Source organism: Capra hircus, chromosome 1, assembly GCF_001704415.2.
Source record: "Capra hircus breed San Clemente chromosome 1, ASM170441v1, whole genome shotgun sequence".
NCBI classification, from domain to species: Eukaryota; Metazoa; Chordata; class Mammalia; order Artiodactyla; family Bovidae; genus Capra; species Capra hircus.
Window position 1 is genome coordinate 98,913,284 of NC_030808.1, and position 21,458 is coordinate 98,934,741.

Here is a 21,458-nt window from a genome sequence, read left to right on the forward strand (position 1 = left end):
ACATCCGTACATGACTACTGGAAAAATCATAGCTTTGACTAGACGGACCTTTGTTGGCAAAGTAATGTCTCTGCTTTTGAATATGCTGTCTAGCTTGGTGATAACTTTTCTTCCAAGGAGCAAGGGTCTTTTAATTTTATGGCTGCAATCACCATCTGCAATGATTTTGAAGCCCCCCAAAATAAAGTCTGTCACTTTTTCCATTGTTTCCCCATCTATTTGCCATGAAGTGATGGGACCAGATGCCATGATCTTAGTTTTCTGAATGTTGAGCTTTAAGCCAACTTTTTCCACTCTCTTCTTTCACTTTCATCAAGAGGCTCTTTAGTTCTTTGCTTTCTGCCATAAGTGTGATGTCATCTGCACATCTGAGGTTATTGATATTTCTCCCAGCAATCTTGATTCTAGCTTGTGCTTCACCCAGTCCAGCATTTCTCATGATGAACTCTGCATATAAGTTAAATAAGCAGGGTGACAATATACAGCCTTGACATACTCCTTTTCTTATTTGGAACCAGTCTGTTGTTCCATGACCAGTTCTAACTGTTGCTTCTTGACCTTCTTACAGGTTTCTCAAGAGGCAGGTCAGGTGGTCTGGTATTCCCATCTCTTTAAGAATTTTCCATACTTTGTTGTGATCCACATAGTCAAAGGCTTTGGCATAGTCAATAAAGCAGAAATAGATGTTTTTCTGAAACTCTCTCGCTTTTTCAGTGATCCAACAGATGTTGGCAATTTGATCTCTGGTTCTTCTGCCTTTTCTAAAACCGGCTTCAACATCTGAAAGTTCACAGTTCCCATACTGGTGAAGCCTGGCTTGGAGAATTTTGAGTATTACTTCGCTAGCCTGACTATAAAGCCAGGGCAGTATCAATTCACACTTGCCAGGTATGCAAGGACTTGATAAAATGTGTACCTCCAAAAGCTGTCCTCAAGTGTCTGAGAAAAGACTTTCTCCCTTGGTTTGTTTATTATACACTCCAGTTTCTCAGTTATGTTTCTGCTAATTTAAGAAGAGAGCTTCACATTTATTTCAATTATGGAACAGTCTGACCAAACAAAATATTTTTTCTGATAAAAATCAGGAGGATTTGGCAGGAGGAAGAGCAGTGACACATTTTCCTATTGATGTTGTATTTACTTTCTTTTGCCCCTTTTTTCTGAGTAATGAAGACCATATAGAAATCTCTGACACTTTCAGAGAAAACTGATTTAAGTTCACCAATTTTAGAAGAGGAGTTCTCTGTAGAAAAGACATATCTTTTTTTTTTCTTCAGAGTTTTCTGTATTAATAATATAAAATATTCACAGACTTCCTCTGGTGTACAAAGAAATATTACTTTTAATACATTAAAAATGTTTTATTGTACCTGATTTAATGGACACTATTTTAGCTAACATGAATGTCCATTAGTAATGGCATTCTTTTTTATATTAGGTAACAAAAAACAAACCTAACTCATCCTCAATTTGATCTTATCCTTTTCTTTTCAAATAATTATTGAAGAGAAAATTTACATCAAAGAAAATTGCATAAGTATTCAGTCACTTGAAGTATGAGGATTTTCCCTTTTTATTCTGAGAGAACAGGAGTTAGACTACTTTTGAGGGCAGAGTCTACTGAGATGTGGTCATTTACAGGCTTTACTTTTAGGTTACTTACAGTATGCTTCCCGTGATGAAATTTTGCTTATGTTATCTCTATTTTATAGGTGAGATTACACAGTGAGAAGAGTTAAGTGACTCCATTGCAGCCATACTTTTCAGTCAGGACTCTATATTTCTAGACTCCAGGATTTTGCTTATGTTGTAACCCTATAGACATGGTAATAAAGAAATTCTGTCACTACTTTCGAACTAGAGGAGTGTCATTTCCAGTGATGTGCTTGACCTAGGTGTCTCGAAATAGTGAAGTGTGGCAGAACCATGAAGCAGCCCCTGGAAGAACAGAGGAAACAAAACCTTACCCTTCCACCCAGAAGGAGGCAGAATTTCAGGCTCCCGCGGAACTGACCCGGCAAGAAGCGGGACCCAGGGAGCCGGAGGAGCGACAGGTGGAGGAGGAGCACAGGCGGGCCCTGGAGGAGGAGGCCATGGAGCAGGTCGGACGGCCCGAGCACCTCGAGGAGGAGCACGACCCATCACCCGAGGAGCAGGATCGGGAGTGGGCGGAGCAGCGCGAACGAGAGGAAGCCAGACGCGCCGCAGGGGAGGCTCGTGCTGAGGTATGAGGTTACCCAGCCAGTCGGCGGGTAGGGGGTGTGCCTTTGTCGCTACATAGTGTCGACCCATGAACGAGGAGAGTTTGAACCTTGCAGGACCACTTCTGTAAGGATTTTTCTAGTAAACACTAGAAAATCTGTGTTTGGTCGAATCTGAACATGGGAAACTGAGACAGAAGGGCCCCCACAGGGAGGCTGTGGAGGATCCCTACATACAGAGGGCTGACTAAAAGTTATATGAAGATTCTCACTGTGCTGAGGGTCCATGCCCCTAATGCCTACATTGTTCAAGGGTCAGCTGTATCAAGGAAAAAGCCCATGTGTAACAATCTCTAAAATAAAATGAGGATGATTTCACTAAATCTTTGTACTTATTCTGTTTTGATATTAGTAGCATAGCTACCTTACCCCAGAAAGGTGATTGGGGAAAAGAGAAGGTGCTGTAGGTGTTTATTTGTCAAGAATGCACTGTAGGGCGGGGGTAGGAGGGAGGCTCAACAGGGAGGGGATATGTGTATATTAAAACTGACTCAAGTTGTTGTACAGCAGAAATCAAAACATTGTAAAGCAATTATCCTCCAATTAAAAATTTTTTAAAAAGGAAGAGAAAAGAGTGCACAGTAAGGGAGACTTGGGCACATCCCTTTAACAGACTAGGAAACTAGATGGTCACCTCATCCTGTACTTTCTCAGCCTGTGCTCAAGGCCTGTGGGCATCTTGATGCCAAGAAGTGACTCATTTTCTGTGATCAAGGGTACTTGTCTCCCTGTTCACTTACTGTTAAATCCTATGTTGGCTTTCACACATTCAAATTCAGGGTGGTTAGTAAGTCATCAAAAACTGACCTTATTAGTTGAAGATATGCCACTGGGTGAGTGTGTTTAACCAGTGTGTGCTCAAGCTGAGCATTCCCCTCTGCATAGGAGCACTGCCCTCTCACTCCACTCCCCTTTCACTCCATTCCCCTCTCATTCCACTGAGCACTCGCTTCTCCATATGAGCACTCCCCTCTCACCCCACACCCCTCTCATTCCACTGAGCACACCCCTCTCACATAAGTAAGACTCATGAAAACAGCCATTATTATTATAAATGATATTTTAAAAGAACTGAGAGCAACACTGAAGTAGTCAGGTATTTTTCTTACACAGCCTCTAAGGTGATACCTGGCAACAGGCTGCCTGGCTCTCACATGGATGCTGATCATCTTTTATTTACAGCTCTGAAGCTCTGTTTGCTCTCAAACTTTTCAAGACTTCAAGCTGCTAGAGGATTGGCTGAGCAGGTGTGAAGGCTCCTGTAGGTTTACTCTTAGACTGTTGCACACTTAGTGTGAAGAAGCCTCTCCCAGTCTTGCATCCATAAGCTCTCCTCCAAGATAATTCCCCACTAGGTTTCATTTCTCTCAACCATGTACCCTCTTTCCTTTGGTGAGAATTGTACATGCTTGTATTAGTTGGGGGATGGAGGAGAGAGTGGTAGATTGCTTAATGGAAACAGAGTTTAAGAATTCCTGGATCAGATTTTCCTTTAATCTGAAAATCCTCTCTTCTCATCCATTTTTGATTTCTTTAAAGAAAACTGATTCTGCCTCTCCACCCTAACCTGAAATTTGATGTTTTTTGGCTCCGCTTAGCCTGAGATTGGTGTATGCTTTGCTAGAATTAATTAGCTTTCCAAAGTCTTCAGCTCTTCATGGAAAAGCCTTAGCCTCAACTTCAGCTCACACATTGCCCCAATTAGTCTGAGGTTATTAAGTGCCCACTTATACCAGAGTCTTTTGAGCATACATTTAATTAAAGCTGAAACATTTCTTCTGTTGTGTCCTTTTCCATCTGAGAGGGAGCACATTAAAAAAATCTGCATTAATGCCAACAGCAGGGGAAGGTCAAAGGAAGCCAAGCTGCTTCTTGCTAAAAGAAGGCAAGGGTGATTCAGACAGAGTAAGGAAATAGCAGTGGAGTCCAGCAGCGGGTGGTGTTGGACCTAACATCAAAACAGTTGACCTGACAGAGAGGTATTAATAAACCAGCCCTGCCTTCTGCCCGTGTCATGAGAAACGGGTGAAGGTCAAACTCAGGGGGCCTGACTGCTCTTGCTCGCTTTTCCCCAGGTGCATCCTTCAGCCAAGCCGGTTACCAGACTCCAGTCACCGTATGAGGAGCAGCTGGAACAGCAGAAGCTGGCAGCGCAGCGGGCGGAGGAGGCCCAGCGGCTGAGGGAGGAGCAGGAGGCCCTGCACCAGCAGCGGCTGCAGGGACACTTACGGCAGCACCAGCAGCAGCAGCTCCTCGCCAGGGAGACAGCCCGACAGCGGCAGGATGGGCTCCAGGAGGGCCGGCTGCAGCGCCCCGAGCAGCCACGGTAGCCTTCTGACCGACCTGGATAGCTTGGCCTCCAGTGTCCACAGGCAGATTAAAGACAGCTCCTCATAGTCCTTCCCTGTGAACTTGAGGGGCTCCTCTTGCTCATGGGAGCTGAGGCAGAACCAAAAATCAAATTCCAAATATTTAACTTCCAAAATAATCAACATTTTTTTTTCTGCCTAAAAGTAACAGTTTACATCTCAAAGTAACCTGTCAGGTTTTGTGCTAACTTCATTTTAGTTTTTGAAAAGCATTTTATCTTTTATAAGATATCTTTTGAAAGTGTACCTGAAATCTTTATTAAGCCTAATTGGATATGTTTAAGAAATATATTTATGGCTTTTAAAAGAATGTTGAAAAATTCATTGATGACTCTCTTTAAAGATAAATGACTTATGTCAAACTGTGCTACTTAAGTTGTGTCCCGGAGTTGATGACTGTTTCCTTGCAGGCAGCAAGCTCGTTACGATGCTGTGGATAATGATATCGTTCAGGGAGCAGAGGACCAGGGCATCCAGGAAGAGGAAGGAGGTGGTGAGCTTCTTAGATGATGAATGTTGTAATAAAACTGCTTGGTAATATATAATGTCAACTCAGAGACATATGCATACCTGTGTACAGGTTTCTCCTGCTCTCTGAGAGTGTCCCTTTGAAACTATTTGTAAGCTGAAATGATATAGATCGAAGAAACAATTACTTAGGACATGTCTTGCTAACGGAGACACAAAATAAATTGAGATAAAGCACAGATGCTCATTGGCACATTCAGAGCTCTGGGGGTGTGATGTTGAGATGCAGAATGTAGGTCCTGGGGAGGGAGGGGGGTGGCGCCATTCTTGCTTCTCTGCTCAGGTGTGTGCTGCCTCCATACCTGCTTTCTCTCGCTACAGATGAAAACACTAAATGGCTATTTTTGCTTTCACCTATTTTCATAAAATTGAAAATCCTCATCCGATTTCTTTCAGTTAGCCAAAACAAGTACCAATGTAGATCTTTCATAAAAGCGAAGTGGCATGAAACAAACGTTCAAAAAGTGGAGGGTACCTATACATACAGAGATTTGTGCACCATATGTCTTTTGTTGTCATTGATACGTTTTCCTTTATCCTCCCAATAAGTTCACATTGATGGCCTAAATCAACCCAAGATAATCTATTTGCTCTCTAACACTTTAAAGTAGAGAGGAAATAGTGCTTTACTCTTCTTATATGGAAGGCATGCTTGCATGCTCAGTCGTGTCTGACTCTTTGCAACTCCGTAAAGTGTAGTCTGCCAGGCTCCTCTGTCCATGGGATTCTCCAGACAAGAATACTGGAGTGGGTTGCCATTTCCTACTCCAGGGGATCTTCCCAACACAGGGATCAAACTTGCATCTTCTGTGTTTCTCTTGCATTGGCAAGCAGATTGTTTACCTGAGCCAGATTGTTTACTGCTGTGCCACCTGGGAAACCCCTAAACTTCTTATATGTTAATACTTATTTTTATTTCTAGCACATTGTCATAGGAATATTAGACTTTGGGAAACCTCTACATTTTCTTCTTACCTTGGAGACATATAGATTATTGCCTTGAAAGTTTTTCAAATTAAGTCATTAGCAGCTTTCATTTGTGGTACTATATGTCACTGAACAAATACTGCTTACTGTGATAACAGAACTAGAGAATAACCGTCTCTCTGGTAACGTTAACACTTAGCTGTGTATCCTTTCCTTAAAGAATCTAATGGAAGGTGATTACCGAACTCCCTCTATAGCCTATTCTGATATTTTATAGCTCTGATAGTCAAGAAATTGTTTTCCTTATGTGCCCTCATGCAACACTTGAAGCTTTTTTGCTCCATTATTTAAGACTAGAGAACCATTTGTTCTCCCTTTTATTTAATGGATCCCTTGGTGCACTTGAAACATGATGGTAAGTTACCTGTATCTTTATTTTCTACAGGCTAAATACTCTCCATATATTTAACCTTTCCTCTGATATCTCTGTGTGTGTTCATGTCTAAATTCTCGGTATTGAAATATTTTTTTCAAAAAGTAACAAGTAAATGTGTGAGTATAAAAATGTGATGTTTGTGGTATCATCATCACTACCACCTCAGAGAACACAGGATGGGCTGAATTTGTTTTTGATCTTCACAAATGGGGTTACCATTTCTTTCATTTCCTAAAGTAGCATCTGTTTCTTCTTTTGGTACCTTGCTATTTTCTCTGACATTACCAAAATTTTGTCAATAATTTTAGTGATGTTCAACTGATTGGGCTTTATTTTATGGAGAAAGTTTCTATCGTTGTTTTTGGCATAATGGGGGAAAATGCAGCTTCTGTTGTAAACATGTGTTTTAGAGAGTTAGAATATGTCAGTTATCGACATTGTCTCTGTAGATACAAGGACTGGGAAAAAGACATAACTTTCAGAAAAGCTGAGACGTGTACTTTATGTTGAGCTAACCTAAAAGGAGGAGAGAGTGAGTGATGTGGTTTGTAGGAAAGCCCACCAGTGGCTTGGCTTGGCTTGGAAAGGGAAGAATCCTGTCTGGTTCATTGGGGCTGATAAGGGTTCCTTTGATTTGCTAGCCTATGAGAGAGACAATCAGCACCAAGATGAGGCAGAAGAAGACCCAGAGAATGGACATGAGCTACAAGAACAACGGCCCCATGAAGCTGACCCGGAACCCGAGGGAGATGTAAGTGTCCTCTCATCCGGTCATGACACTTGGGAACTCACAAGGCAGAAAGGAAATGTAAAGGTTTACCTGACTCTGTAACTCCAGCTCCGCATGGTTTACATAATTATATGGTAACTGTTAACTGTCAACCATGGGGTGTTTGTGTGATGAGAATGGGTTAAAGGTTGCTCAGGGAAAACATCCAGGGAGTCTCCCTCTGGGGCATTTAGTAAAGTTAAAATAGAAGAGCAAAAAGAAGCAATGTAGTATGTAGTAATTCTGAAAGATGAAAAAGGAAACACAGCAAAGCAAATGTGGGAATTAGAGAGAGAACCAGAGAAAGGAGGTCAGCCACCATGGAGCACCGTGAGCAGTCTGCTTGGTTGTGAATGTGTGTCCTGCGACTGTGTAATCTCTCAGCAGTCCAGTGACTATTTTAGTAAACACGCAGCTAAGAATGTGAGGTTTGAGAAATGAAAAACATTTCTCAGATACCATAATGCCATAGAAAAATTAGAGTATTAACAGGTAGAGATATAATAACCAGCTATTCTTTTTATTTACCCAAGAAAGGACCAAGACTCCCAATTCAGTTGGGTGGTATGGGACCTTGACCTTGCCTATAAGTGTGTCTTTGCGCTTATGCATAGATGATTTTGACAACTTACTGTAGCTCTCCTATCATCGTTTGCTAGCAAATCAACCACCACATTTATAGAGTGTAGCCTGCTGTCCTCTGAGCCCTGTTTATGGACTGAGAGGAGGAGGATTGATATTCTTCCTTGATAAGCACTGACAAAGTCTTCCTAAGCTGCTTGAAGCAACCTCAGTGGAAATGGCTTTCCCCCATAACTTGCACGGAGAGGTGGTAGGACATAACTACCCACCAGCTCCTCAATCAGCAGTTCTCAAAGTATGCTCCAGGGAAACCTAGCCCTGAAATATTGTCAGGAAAGAATAAGAGCTGTAGATATCAGGAGAGTATGAGAGAGCCAGAGGATGTGGAGGAGCAAGAGAGTGTCCATGAGGGAGCAAGAAAGCGAGTCTGCAGGAGCCCGAGACCGATGGAGGGCACAGGGGAAGGGTGGGTACTCCAGCTCCTGACTTGGGGAAATGCTGTCTGTCTCGATTGGTTACCTGACTGCATAATCCTTCACTCTCCTTTCATGATAACACGTTGGGAAATGTTGGCCTTTCTACCGTGCCTTCCCTTAATTAGAAATTATTAGCCTGCTTATCTCTTTCTTTGTCTCACCTATTTTATTTTTTTTTAGTCAGGAACATTTTTGTCTGGCTTCACTGAGGTTGAATGAATCATCCTTTGTTTAAAAAAAATATCTAACAACTGTGCCTATTAAACCTTTTTTATTACTTGGTTAGAGTTAGAGCCAATTTGTATATTTTTATAAACTTTTGCAAAGGGCATTCAGTACTTTTTTCCCTGAAGAAAATATGTTACATTTTCCCTATATATCCGCACAGGTTATTGATAACACACAAAAGGAAATCCGTATGACAGGATTGTGGAGTAACTGGAGTTTAGTGTGAAGGTTACGATTTGTCACTCTGTATCTCCAAGAAAAGTGTCATTTTGTTCTTGAATGAAGTATATAGCCAGGGTGGTGTAGATAATACATCAGCTGAGACTGCAGTGAGCTCTTGAACATGTTCAAGTCTCTGAAGTGAATTGACGTAGAATGTTGTGGTCTGGAGACTAAATCTCACTCAGGTTTCCCTGTCTCTGGGAAGCATTTGCTGCTTCAGTGAAGTGTCCTGTTGATGACCCCAGTGTGATCGGGGAAGCTCCTACAAGCATCATCATTTCCGCCCAGCTCACACTCTAAAAATCTTTATGACGGTGTATATTATTTTGAAAGGTGCTTTGTGATCATAAGTGGGACATCCAGATAATTCTAAAGTTGATAATATGAAGGGCATTTGTTGAACACAATAACCGAGAACTACTTGAGAGGTAGGATGGGTTGGGGGAGGTATTTTTCAAAATATTCATATCACCAGAAGTTAAGCCCAGTCCCCTTATTTTGTCTCTTATCAGTGCAGCATCTCTTAGCTTCACGTTAGTGTTCCTTATAAAGAAATGTGACCCACACTAGAATGTGATGGCCTACTCTTGAATTAGCCTCCTCTTGTCTCGGAAACAACTGAATGACTGAACTGAGCTGAACTGAACTGTCTCCCCACAGGCCTTCTTCTTGGGTGCCTGCTGGTGTGGGCTTCCTCTCTCCTCAACTGCTTTTCACCCGTTTACATCAGCTGGTTTGCAGAGAATAACTGGTCTGTAAAAATCGATGTACTGGTGAAAGCAGTTACCATTTGCCTATCTAAATCTCTCATTTTAATTATTTGTCCTATTTGGTCCTTTGGGTTTCATTAACTGTTTTTCTTGTCATCTAGTTATGCTCATATTACTTATGGCATTGGAGCTTTGAGAACTGTTTTGGAATCACTCACAGGAAAGAAGTGCTCTTTGAACTTCTTTCTGATGCATCCGTCTCTGACAAAGCAGAGGCTTTATCTTTTGACAGCAGGATGGGTACCCGTGAGTCTTGGTAAGGACAGACCTGAGCAGTCTGGTAAAGGACAATTTAATTTTCTGTCAGCCTGTGGCCTTTCAAATGAAATTAAACTTGATCTTGGATTTTTGAAGTGGTGCTTGCTTTTCATTAAAATTTTACAGAGGGCAGCTGTAGAGGATATAAACCCAGCAGATGACCCTAATAATCAAGGCGAGGATGAATTTGAAGAAGCTGGGCAAGTGAGGGAAGAAAACTTGCCAGATGAAAATGAAGAGCAAAAACAAAGTCACCAAAAGCAACAGAATGCAGAAATGGAGGAACATTTGGTGGTAAGTGGGTGCCGTGATGGAGGGTGGTTTTAACCTGGGGATTTCATTTTTTTAAATTAATTTATTTTAATTAGAGGCTAATTACTTTAATATTGAGGTGGATTTTGCCATATATCAACATAAACCAGCCATGGGTGTACATGTGTCCCCCCATCCTGAACCCCGCCCCCAACGTCCCTCCCCACCCTGTCCCTCATGCATCAAACTTGCACTGATCATCCATTTTACTTATGGTAATGTACATGTTTCAATGCTATTTCCTCAAATCATCCCATCCTTGCCTTTTCCCACAGAATCCGAAAGTCTGTTCTTTACATCTGTGTCTCTTTTGCTGTCTTACATATAGGGTCGTTGTTACCATCTTTCTAAATTCCATGCATATGCATTAATACACTTTGGTGTTTTTCTTTCTGACTTACTTCACTCTGTATAATAGGCTCCAGTTTCATCCACCTCATTAGAACTGACTCAAATGTGTTCTTTTTAACAACTGAGTAATATTCCATTGTGTATATGTAGCACAACTTTCTTATCCATTCGTCTGCCAATGGACATCTAGGTTGCTTCATGTCCTAGCTATTGCAAACAGTGCTGTGATGAACATTGGGGTACATGTGTCTCTTTCAGTTGTGGTTTCCTTGGTGTGTATGCCCAGCAGTGGGATTGCTGGGTTGTATTAACCTGGGGATTTTATAAATGCCTAAAGTGAAAAGTGTTAGTCTCTCAGTCATGTCTGAACCTTTGCGACCCCATGGACTATAGCCCACCAGGCTCCTCTGTCCATGGGATTCTCCAGGCAAGAATACTGGAGTAGGTAGCCAATCCCTTCTCCAGGGGATCTTCTCAACCCAAGGATCAAACCCGAGTCTCCTGCATTGTAGGCCGATTCTTTACCATCTGAGCCACCAGGGAAGCCCTATAAAGGCCAGGTTTTATGCAAAAGGTTTTAGCTATGACCTGTGTGGACAGGAAGTTTACCTCACATGCAATGCTTGCACTCAGGAGTGGGTCATGGGCGTCCTGGACTTTGTTGGGAGTGATTAGTCATCATTTCCTGCCCACTGAGGCATTGAAATGCACTGTTCATGGTGGCCTGCCTGTTCTTTGTCCCAGAGGACTGGAAGATGCATCTCCAGTGTTCAGTAACCTGAACCTCTCCTTTTGTTTCAACAGATGGCAGGAAACCCAGACCAGCAGGAGGACAATGTGGATGAGCAGTACCAGGAAGAAGGGGAAGAGGAGGTAGGAAGGGGGAGGGCAGGAGGCCAGACTGCTTGAGGTCTCACACTCACCTGAACAAAACCTCTCCGAATGGGCTTTCATAGAACGGTTTAGAGCCATGGGCTAGATAAGGAAAGATGGTTTCGAGGAGAAATGGACCATAGCCATGGACACATTTGGTTGGAAGATAACAAAAACAGGATGATAGAATTCTCTTTTCTTGTTTTCCCTAGAAATTTTGAATTAAGAAGACACTTGACCTTCCAGGAATGGCATACTTAGGTTTATGTGATCTTTGTAAAAATATTTTCTGCTGTCTTTTTCCCTCACAAGAAAGAAGAACAAAGCTGTGCCCCTTGAGAGTCTGGACAAACCTCAGAGAGTTTCTCTGTAGACATGGCCACTGCTCCTGCCTCATAGCAACACCCCATGGTGTCTAGCAGAACACACTTAACACCCTCTAGACATGTAAAACATTTTCACTTTTAGCCTCTTCCCTTCTAAAAATTTAGTATCTTAAACAAAGAAGAAAAGGAAAAATTGATAAGGAGCTCAGTTGAGTAAAATGCATTCGGGTAGAATTTCTTAGCATTCCATTTCAGTTTGCTTTTTATTGCAAACCCCTAGCATATTACTGTAAATTAGCTTCGTGGAGCATGTACCATGTGTAGTTGTGTGTAGTGTTGTTGCGTGTAGTGCCACAATTGTGTAGTTGACTGATTAATGCTGTTGGTTGAGCTGGTTAGTCTCAGCAGGGTACTGTATGGCGCTCAGAACACAGGAATATGATATACATGAGGCCCAGGCCCCAGGCTCCATGTCTCTCTGGACCAGAAAATGGTCTAGCAAATTAAAGACCTAGTTCAGAGGCGCTTCTCAACCAGGCCTTTGCAAATGTGTGACTCTGGCCCTAAGGGGAGCAGCAGGAGAGGATGGATAAGTGGCAGCCTGAACCTGCCTAAGAGCCTGCTAAGAGGCCCGTGCTTCTGCCTCATGGGCAGGGCTCCCTCAGCTAAGGCTGCTGCCTCGCCTGGTTGCATTTGTCAGCTTTTCAGAGCTGATGCTGAAGTTTGTGTTTATACCAGGAAACAGAGAAGAACGTCGTTCTTTGCAGGCATTGGCAACATATACCTGTAGTTTTACATGCAGTCTACCTGCCTTGGTCCTCTTATTCTCTCTCCTTTTTCTCATCCTGCTGTTCATCCTGATCAGACCCCTGAGCCGTGTCATCAGAAGAGAGTGTTAGAGAACCCGGCAGCCTTGAATATGAAGACATCTGGCAAGAGAAAGATATTCATCTGGACCTCTCTTGTAACAGGATGTCTGGACTAATATTACTTGTTTCATTATGTCTGCTGCCAGGGATCTTTGAGGGATTAAAAGAGAAGAGGCTCACCTTGGCTTCTTTTTAAAAATTCAGAAGGGTAAACATAAAATTTTAATCAGTATTTACTGATTAATTTTTTTTTTTTTTTTTACTTCTGTATTCTATCAGTTAATGTGTGATCCAAGAGGGATCAAAGATAGAGAAGAAAGGAAGAGAGGTGGGAGGGAAGGAGGATGGTGACAGGCAGAGGCCCCCCAGTGCCCAGCCCAGAACTCCCAGCTCTGCACCTTTGTCCCCGCTCTCGGACCCTGACAGACTCAGGTCATCACACCTTTTCCTTCAGGGTGGCTACCACATGAGCTCTCAGCAGAAGCCCAGCCTGCCTCTCTTCTTCCCTGGGTACCTTTTGCCTCTGCCCTCTAAGCGTCCCTTGTTCAGGCTGTATTTTATTTTTTGGCAGTTCCTGAGGTGCTTATTGGATTTTCCCACCTCTTTCCACTGTTCTCAGTTCTTCCCTTGAGGAGGGAGAATTTCCACATACCAGTCAAGGCCTAGTAATAGACGAAGTTCTCAGCGGAGTGCAGCAAAATGAGAAAAACAAAGAGGGATGCTATATGTGAGAATACATAGCCTGTTGTCTACGAGTGTCATGTATGTGAGCACTCAAAACTGTAAAATGCAGGGTAATGTGCATCGCTCTCTTCCTTAAGCCTCAGAGGCTTCCAGCTGACCCCTGAGATGTAAGGCCCTTTGCCACCACTGGCTTGCCTCCCTTCCAGTCCACCATCAACCTGCGGCCTTGTCACATTTGCCTCTAAGGAGGAATTGCATCTTGCCAGGGTTGTACCTGTTCAGAGGCACAGCCCATCAGACTTGTGACTTGAACTTTGAGAGTACCGAACCCCAAACAAGTGTGATGTTAGGAAATCTGCCCTCTCCCTGCCTTCTCTTATCGTAGTGCAACAGTGTTTTCCTTTTGAGATCTAAAAACGACCGTTAACAAGCATTGATTGTTTTTGCTTTGGGATCCTTAGAAAGACGTTCCTATGATGAAACATTCCTATGCAGAGCCATCCGCGTGTTGCATACTTTACAGATTTTTTAAATCTCCTTATGAGCAAATGAGACAAACTGTGACATTGCCAGAAAGTGCTGTGTGTACTTTAAAATGATTTAAATGTTTAAAAATATAGAGAGCTTAAATGACTACTGTGAAAAACCCAATTGCTCTGTTTCCCCAATCTGAGTAAAACCAGATTGATCTGAACACTCACATAAGAACAGGTACAAGGTTTCCTGGCTGCCTTTAGTGGCTTGTCGGCCTGGGAATCACCACATCAAGAAGCTGCCCAGATGGCAGAAACTCTAAACATTAGCCAGCAAGCAGGGGTGTCCATCACAGATTGAAGGTCTTTCCGTGATCATGTCCCATCCATCTCTTTGGATTTTAGGCTTCTTGGTTACTTAAGGGCATCCTTCCAGTTCCTGGCTCACCCCCTAAAATCCTTGATGCATCAGAGAAAGGCGTGAATACATATGGGGACTGGGTAGCTAGCCAAGTCCATTCAGATTCAGGAGATCGGTTTTGTTTTAACTATTTATTAAACTTTGCCACATCACATAGGGTCATTTTTCTAAAATGCCTAAATCATTAGATTTTAGTAATGAGTAATTTGAGTTACTTTGTCAACAAAGGTCTGTCTAGTCAAGGCTATGGTTTTTCCAGTGGTCATGTATGGATGTGAGAGTTGGACTATAAAGAAAGCTGAGCACCAAAGAATTGATGCTTTTGAACTGTGATGTTGGAGAAGACTCTTGAGAGTCCCTTGGACTGCAAGGAGATCCAACCAATCCATCCTAAAGGAGATCAGTCCTGGGTGTTCATTGGAAGGACTGATGTTGAAGCTGAAACTCCAGTACTTTGGCCACCTGATGTGAAGAACTGACTGATTTGAAAAGACCCTAATGCTGGGAAAGATTGACAGCAGGAGGAAAAGGGGATGACAGAGGATGAGATGGCTGGATGGCATCACTGATTCGATTGACATGGATTTGGGTGGACTCCGGGAGTTGGTGATGGACAGGAGACCTGGCGTGCTGCAGTTCATGGGGTTGCAAAGAGTAGGACACGACTGAGTGACTGAACTGAACTAAACTGAACTGAGCTGAATGAGTTATAAGGAATGGTTCAGGGAGTTATTTAACAAAATGTTTCCATCGGATTTAGCAGGATAATAAAGAGGATCAAGTGTGGAAGACATAACTGGCATGTCCACATTGTAAAAAAGTAACATTTGGCGGCTGTTAGTCAAAACATATTTTAAAATGACAAATTCCATATCATTTTGTCCCATTTCAGTAATGCTTTTAAGATGAGTTTGAATTACTCTTGCCCCCAAATGTAAAGAATATATTACTAGAGTATTAGAAAAGGTATATTCATAAATTTGAAAAATTATAAAATTTTCATTTGTGTAATACCTAAATTAAAGAGTAATTTAAATCAATGGTTTCCACCTCAGTTTATATTGTCAGTTGATCCACAACCTAAATTTTCTACAGTAGATTCCAAGAGAGGAAAGAACTCATGAAACAGTGTTTATCTCTCTAGCCAGAGACATTCATTGTCACTCAAGTGGCTCTCAGGCTTTGCTGTGGATGAGAATCCCCTTGGAAAGTGTGTAAAACATATAGATCCCTGGATCAGACCTTACTCTTAGAGCTTCTGTTCCTATCTGTGTGGGACCTAAGAATTGGAGTTTTTCCACAAGCTCTCAGCTAATGCTGATGTTTCAGGAACACGCTGTTAGAGAAGTCTGAACCTCTTGAGACTTCTATCCAAAATGATGTATGTCTGGGTGCCTACTTACTGAAGACTTTCTCATCAAGGCGGTCCTTAACCCCCACCATACCACACACACACACAGAAAATTAAAAATCACTGATTTTTATCTAACCCCTTTCTTTGACAGGTAAGAAATTTGAACTTCAAAGAGGTTACTTAAGTTTTCAAAGGTCACACAGCTTGTTGTTGTTAGAACCATGATTAGACCATACCCGGGTCTGCTTTTAAAAGCTCTCATAATTAAGTATACCAAGCATAGTAACTGGGCTTCCCAGGTAGCTCAGTGGTAAAGAATCTGCCCCCCAGTGCAGGAGACTCAAGAGACATGCATTCGATTCCTGGGTTGGGAAGATCTGTAGAAGGAAATGGCAACCCACTCCAGTATTATTGTCTGGGAAATTCCATGGACAGTGGAGCCTGACAGGCTCCAGTCCATGGGGTCACGAAGAGTAGGACATGACTGAGCATGCACACACATGCACATTGCATTAAAGCATAGTAACTAAATAGTTGATACAGGCAAGTTTTTCTTTTTAGAAATTAGTGAATACAGAAGGAATGATGGAATTAGAAAGTCACCATTTTTGTAACCCCTAATTAAAACAGTTGATTTAGGAGCAGTCATCAGTGGATGACATCACCAGATTAATGGAGGTCAGGGGATTTTACCATGGAGGGATCAGGCTATAGCTGTCTGAGCTCACTGACCAACTTTAGCTTCACTAAAAGTAGAGCAGACAGTATATGCCGCCTGATGTGATGGATATATGAAGTCTACAGCATCATTGCTGAAAAATCTTTACTTTGCAAATTGAATCTGAATTCATTCAAGCCTTTAAGCTACCTTCCTTTTGTAAGAAATGTGGAGGCTAAAGAAATAACTGACACCTCAAAAAAGCAAATAAATCCAGAGTCTGGGTCATTTTACTGGACAATAATGTAGCATTAAGGAAAAAAGAAGGAAGTGGAATTGGTGTTGGATATGACTTTTGTTTAGATTAGGACAAACCAGATGTAAATAGACATATTTAAGACAATTGAGAAAATGTAAGTAAGGACTAGACATTAGATGATGCCATGGAATTATTGTTAGATGTAATAATGGCATTATGGTTATATGAGAAAAGTGCAATGTGTTTAGAGATGGGTAGGGCTGAAATTACATGATATCTAGAATTTTTAAGAATAATTCATCAGAAAAAAAAGTGATAGGTGGTGCAGGCATGGCAACATTGAGATAACCTTTGAGCCTTGGTGATGGCTATTAGGGAGTTTATTGAGTCATTGTCTTTGTGCTTGAAATTTTTCATAGTAAAAACAAATGACCTTATTGTTTATACAGCTTGGAGAGTTGCAGAGCCAAGGATTTAATCTAGCTCTGTCTGACTCCATGGTCTGTGTTAGGGGGTTGGCAGGCTATAGGCCTGGGTCTATTTTATAAGTGAAGCCTTACTGGAACAAAAGCCATGCCTTTTTGTGTACGTGTTGTCTAAGGCTACTGCTGCGCTAGAGTTGGATAATTGCTACAGAGGCCTGATGGCCAAGAAAGCCTGGATATTTACTAACTGGCCCTTTATAGCAAACATTTGCTAACCCTGGTTTATTCTTTTCACTGTACCACAGTCTCAAGGCAGTTCCCTCCCAACCCCAACTACAGTATTTACTGTTCACTAGTATATTTTCATTATAAAGGCCATAGAAGACATGTCTTCTCACTGAAATCAACCGAGACACTTTAGCAATTTTCAATTAGTGAGACCTTAGTACAATCTGGAATAAGTGCTTCACTGTTTTCGCTATAATGTCCTGGGGAGTGTTGTTATTCTGTGACTAAGGGCTGAAGAGATGTCATTGGCCACTGCTACAGCCTACGGGTGAGGCAGAAGTGTCTTCTTTATAGCTCGCTCTACCAGGACACGTAAATACAAAATATACTGTATATCTGTCCCCACAATGTATTTATTTGATGCCATTGTGGTCTAGGGGCTGTGAGTCCAGCCAATAATGGACTGGTTAGACAAGACTCATGAAGGCCAGCATCTTAGGCTGGCATCTTTGAAGGTTCATCTTTGTAGACTCTTAATAGGTCAGAGTCCCTCCAGAGTGGGTCTGGTGGTTGCAGTTCATTCTGCTGAACCTGGGCTATGAACACCTTGACGCAGCCCTTAATTTGTTGTTCCTTAATTATAACACCAGTATACTTTCTTTTTCTTGCCCATTTCTGGGATATTTAACACATATATACTGCACCTCCCCCCAAAATGAGGTAATTTTGTGTTACTCAAGACTTACTCTTATGCCATTGTCATAGTTAAGTTATAAAATATATTACCCTCTATTTTCATAGATGTGATCATTAAATAGAGATTTAATCATCAAAAATGTTTGGATTCTTTCTCTGATTTGCATTTTGAGATAATCGGAATCAGTGACACATAATAGTAATAGCATACGTGAAAGAGAACTACTTAAAACAGAAATGTGTTAGAATACAAAGAGATGCAGAGATTTGAGGTAGCTTAATAACTATTCTGTGAAGAAACTGAAATGATTATGTTCTGTGTTCTAGATACTTTAGCCAAAAAAGTTTATTCTTAATTATAGAAATGTATATATACAGGTTTTTCTCTGTTCTCGATTACACTAAAGTGTAGGTGGTGGTGCCTGATTTCTGTGACTTGTAAATATCTGTGAGAGCAGATATGTTTTGCATTGACTCATTCATTGATTCATTTAAAACAATATTAAGCACTTGCAGCATGCCAAGCATGCATCTAGGTATTGAAGGCAGTTAGTTGAGTAAGACTGATGGTTCCTGTTCTTCACAAGAACTTACATTCTGTCAGAACTTTCAGACTTTCACAGTTCTCTCTTTTGGAAAAGAGGAGTTTTTTAACTTTATAACGTGAATTTCTTCAGGTGTCATACTTGGAGTGTTAACCCTTATTCAAACAAATCAGAAACTCAACACACAAAAGTCCTAGATTCTGAATAACACTAATTTTTTTTAGTAAGTATGTTACACATTTATTCATGGCCAATAGGCAAGTCAAATCTTTGTCTTTCCAGATTTATTTTTAGCTTAATTTTGTCTTTACTGATTTGAATGAACTTTTTGGAAATCAGAATATGTTGCTTCAAGTGTTGAAATGATACAAGTGTCCACTTGATGTCTCTGGTTTGTTTTAGGTTCAGGAAGATTTGACTGAGGAGAAAAAAAGGGAATTGGAGCATAATGCTGAAGAGACCTATGGTGAAAATGATGAAAATGTATGTGAGGATATGCGTATTTCCATTGCACATGTGTGCCTTTGTGCATATGAGTAGGAGATACCTGTGTGTAGTTGGAAAGATCCCAGTGGGTACATCTGAGGTGCCGCGGAATATAACATTGGGAATTAGGAAATTGTGTGACAGTGTGAAGATTAGAAAAGACAGTAGCACTCTTGCCTATTGGAATATTTTCTTCACTTGTTTTCTTTCTGTTTTGGTTTTTTTTTTAAGAGGGAATTATTCATACCACTAACTCAGTGTCCTGTCTCTCAGTTTTCCTTTTTTTCTTTTAACTTTAAGGCCGATGAGAAAAATAATGAAGGAGAAGAGCAAGAAGTTCGAGATGACAACCACCCCAAAGGCCGAGAGGAGCACTATGAGGAGGAGGACGACGAGGAGGAGGATGGGGCTGCTGCCGCTGAGAAGTCACGGCGAAGAGCTGAAATGTAGCCATGCCCGATTTCACAGGCAGAGCTCAGCTGTCGGATGCTTTTCAAGCTGCTCAAAAATAAATCTGCCTACTGAACTCTAGGATATTTAATTACAAAAATTAAAAATTTAGACATTTTTTAACTTTTGTATTAGAAATGCCCATACATTTATATGAATATATTTTGATAACCTAGGTTAGAGCTTCTTTTTATATTCAAGCAAGACCTGAACAAGAAGAAAAATGATATAGCAGACGTTAGGCTCTGAATCTCATTTTTCACAGATTATGTGATGTTGGAAAAGACCTTGATTTTGTATATGTTTTAACTTGTTCCTTCTCTGTCTTCCAGTTTCCAAATGTTCTGCTGTCTGCCTTTGATGAAATGCAGAATTTCAAGATAGGGAATACTGAAAAATGCTGTACACATTTTAAGGAGAATGGCCAATTTACTAATTGGTGCCTTTCCAAGGTTCTTATGTATAGTTCTGATAGAATTTTCACCTGTCTGTGTATCTCTGGGATAAGATTCATAGTGACATACAGTTAGACGTTTTTGTTATAAAGACACTGTTTTTCAGGCTTCTCGTATCAGTTAGAGAAATGTTTGATTTTACTTAAAATCACAGGTCTTCCTCTTGAATTAACTTTAAAAGTGAGACAGTACTAAAACTTACGTGGCACTATTCTGGACTTAGCTATTTCAGGATTCAACCAAGGTATGACACATCACCATATTAACCTTTTGAAAGGACTGACACGTTGTTTAATAACGAATTTGGTGTGCGTGGGTGGCATTTTCCACATGAGCACCCTTCTTTTTTTCGGTAGTCACCCAGTGATAGCCTTACTTTAGTATCTAATTCTTGACAGTAATACATATTTCCCTGTAAACTCTGTGCCTCAACACTTAATCATTGATGACAAGCATGAATATGAAGAAGTACCAAACTGTACAACTGAACAGTATATTGTTCAAAAGCTATATGGTGAAGTACATAAGGTGGTATGATTGACCCTCATGACTTTTCTATTTGCTGGGATTAGGTCTGCATTATATCCATGGATACACGTTTAATGATGATGAATTATGCAAATCCCTTAAAATTAAAAATAAAAAATTTCCCATGGGATAGAGACATATTTCAGTCTCAAGTATGAAAATTTTTAACTAAATAGAATTAGGTTATATCATTCATATGTGTGTGGTTTTATAATAGTACTTTCAAATTAAAACTGATTTCAATTTGTACCATTATTGTATGAATGTAACTTTATTTTTTAATAACCACACATGTATGGTTTTTGATTATCCCATATGAGTCATTATGTATGTATGCATAGGAATGCTTTGTTCAAATGTATTTTGGATTTTCAGTAATCATGAATCAAATCTTACCTTTATGTATAAAAACCCTTTATGTAATGTAAAATGTATAATATTGTACATAATATTCAGAATACAATTATTTTGGTAAATTAGTTTGTATTTTTAATGTCCCAGTTGCAGTATTTAATTATTTGAGACACATTGAAACTTGGTAATAGTCAATAAAATGAAAAGGAGCAAGTGGTAAATCTTCTAAAAGTATGTGATTTTTTATTAGTTTCCGATCTTACATTTTTCAGTTCTTTTTCATAAAAGGAAAAATTTTAAGAGTTACCAATATATAGTAAAAGAATTATAAAGTGCTTTTTCCAATCTATTCCTGTTTTGCTTTCTCTTTCTCTGTTTGGATTGGCACATGAGTTTTTCTCCCCCTTTTTCTAATGAAAGAGCTAAAAATATTTATTTTATTTGAGCTAGTTCTGGAGGAAGAAAAAAGGAATGTAAGACAGTGACACGCAAAATAAAAAACTATTATATCTTCCCTGGAAAAGCAAACAAAGCAATCACAAACCATTTTACTCTGGATAGCACCGAGTTATAGAGCTGTTTTAGCCAATGTTTGGAGGAGAGCTAATCAGCCAGAGCTGATCTACATTAATGAGATGAGCAGAAATAAAATGTCACTTGTATTTACCTTGCCAATTAATCTGTGACTTGGTACCAGTGACATAAGAAGGTGGTGGTGAGGGGGGGAGGCACATTTTTAAAGGACAAGTAGAATGGAGCACACAAAAAGCTATATTAATACTAGTACAAATGGAATAACTGGATATTTAAGAGTGGTTGAGTTAGATCTAGGAATAATCTGAGCCACATGGAGGTCACAGTGACTCAATGTGGTAAAGGATGACG

At 40.7% G+C, this 21,458-nt stretch overlaps 1 protein-coding gene across 4 annotated transcripts in view; it reads left to right on the forward strand.

The window, feature by feature from the left end:
• Positions 1-20,804, forward strand: part of GOLIM4 (golgi integral membrane protein 4) — an 83,527-nt gene extending 62,723 nt beyond the window's left edge. For 2 of the 4 annotated variants that reach the window (XM_005675353.3, XM_005675355.3), the window contains 8 exons: positions 1,896-2,225; positions 4,337-4,587; positions 5,041-5,120; positions 7,163-7,272; positions 9,953-10,120; positions 11,294-11,362; positions 18,703-18,783; positions 19,087-20,804. In XM_005675353.3, coding sequence (XP_005675410.2) covers positions 1,896-2,225; positions 4,337-4,587; positions 5,041-5,120; positions 7,163-7,272; positions 9,953-10,120; positions 11,294-11,362; positions 18,703-18,783; positions 19,087-19,236 — 1,239 coding nt within the window. In that variant the 3' untranslated portion in view covers positions 19,237-20,804. Of the gene's footprint in view, positions 1-1,895; positions 2,226-4,336; positions 4,588-5,040; positions 5,124-7,162; positions 7,273-9,952; positions 10,121-11,293; positions 11,363-18,702; positions 18,784-19,086 lie in introns of all 4 variants that reach the window. The other 2 variants (XM_005675354.3, XM_005675352.3) reach the window with 1 other exon arrangement.